The sequence below is a fragment of the Empidonax traillii genome, unplaced genomic scaffold, assembly GCF_003031625.1.
Source record: "Empidonax traillii isolate 1590-97213 ecotype Southwest subspecies unplaced genomic scaffold, ASM303162v1 scaffold17943:size9864, whole genome shotgun sequence".
NCBI classification, from domain to species: Eukaryota; Metazoa; Chordata; class Aves; order Passeriformes; family Tyrannidae; genus Empidonax; species Empidonax traillii.
This window is the reverse complement of record NW_020962940.1, coordinates 8,472-9,864: the sequence shown is the minus strand read 5'-3', so window position 1 is coordinate 9,864 and position 1,393 is coordinate 8,472. Positions and strand designations below refer to the sequence as shown.

General features: G+C 52.4%; 1 protein-coding gene across 1 annotated transcript; it reads right to left on the bottom strand.

Annotated features, from left to right (window-relative positions):
• Positions 1–629: 629 nt before the first annotated feature.
• On the bottom strand, positions 630–1,382 carry LOC114073692 (olfactory receptor 14J1-like; the record flags this gene model as incomplete). Its single annotated transcript, XM_027911410.1, has 1 exon — positions 630–1,382. A coding segment is annotated over one exon (753 nt), but the record flags the coding sequence as incomplete, so codon positions are not given.
• Between the last annotated feature and the right edge of the window lie 11 nt (positions 1,383–1,393).

Genomic DNA, 1,393 nt, shown 5'->3' with positions numbered 1-1,393 from the left:
AGCAAGGGCACAGAAGAAGTGACCCAGTCCATGCAGTGCCCTCAGAAGATCCCACAGCATCCTGGAGATGCTGTCAGGGAGGCCAGCTCTGCTTCACAAGTTCCCAGTGCCTGTCCCTGCCTGTGCTCAAAGGGCTCCCACCCCCAGGACTGTGCTCAGAGAGCACTCAGGCCTTGCAGCCAGAAAGGGGCTCCCAAGGCCAGTGTGGAAGTGGAAAGAGCAGCTCTGCAAAGCCCAAGCTCTGCTGCTCCCTGGCAGTGCTGCTGTGCTGGGATTCCTGTTCCCTTTCCCTTTGCCAATCCCCCCTATCCTGCAGTGTGCTGTCCTTTAGGAACAGCTGAGAAGAAGGGTCTTGGACAAAGAAGGCACTGCACTGTCCTTTATTTTGTTTAAATACTCTCAGAGCACAAGTCATCATTTATAAATCTTTTGGTCAAATTCAAAATTATAGACACAAAATCAAAAGGCAGATGCATAAAAATATTAATTTCACATAAGATATTTCAAGAAGAATCCGATGACCTCCACAAAAAATCTGAGCAGGAAGGCTGGGCCATTAAAGAATTCCCTTCTAAATGCTACACACCAGAACACAGGCACTTTATTGCTCCTGAAAAGCATCCAGTCATCATTGTCCTTATGGCATCCCTGAGCTCCTGGTTCCTCAGGCTGTAGATGAGGGGGTTCAGTGATGGAGGCATCACCGAGTACAGAACTGACACGGTCAAATCCAGGGATGGGGAGGAGATGGAGGGGGGCTTGAGGTAGGCAAAGAATGCTGTGCTGAGGAAGAGGGAGACCACAGCCAGGTGAGGGAGGCACGTGGAAAAGGCTTTGTGCCGTCCCTGCTCAGAGGGGATCCTCAGCACAGCCCTGAAGATCTGCACATAGGAGAAAACTATGAAAATGAAACAACCAAGCACCAAAGAGGTAGTAACTACAAGGAGCCGAAGTTCCCTAACGTAGGAGTAGGAGCAGGAGAGCTTGAGGATCTGAGGGATTTCACAGAAGAACTGGCCCAGGGCATTGCCCTGGCACAGGGGCAGGGAAAATGGATTGGCTGTGTGCAGCAGAGCATTGAGAAACCCAGAGGCCCAGGCAGCTGCTGCCATGTGGGCACAAGCTCTGCTGCCCAGGAGGGTCTCGTAGTGCAGGGGTTTGCAGATGGCAACGTAGCGGTCGTAGCACATGATGGTCAGGAGGGAAAACTCTGCTGAGATGAAGAACAGAAAGAAAAAGAGCTGAGCAGCACATCCTGTGTAGGAGATGGTTGTGGTGCCCCAGAGGGAGTTGTGCATGGCTTTGGGCACAGTGGTGCAGATGCAGCCCAGGTCTGTGAGGGAGAGGTGCAGCAGGAAGAAGTCCCTGGGGGTGTGCAGGTGCTGGTCGCAGG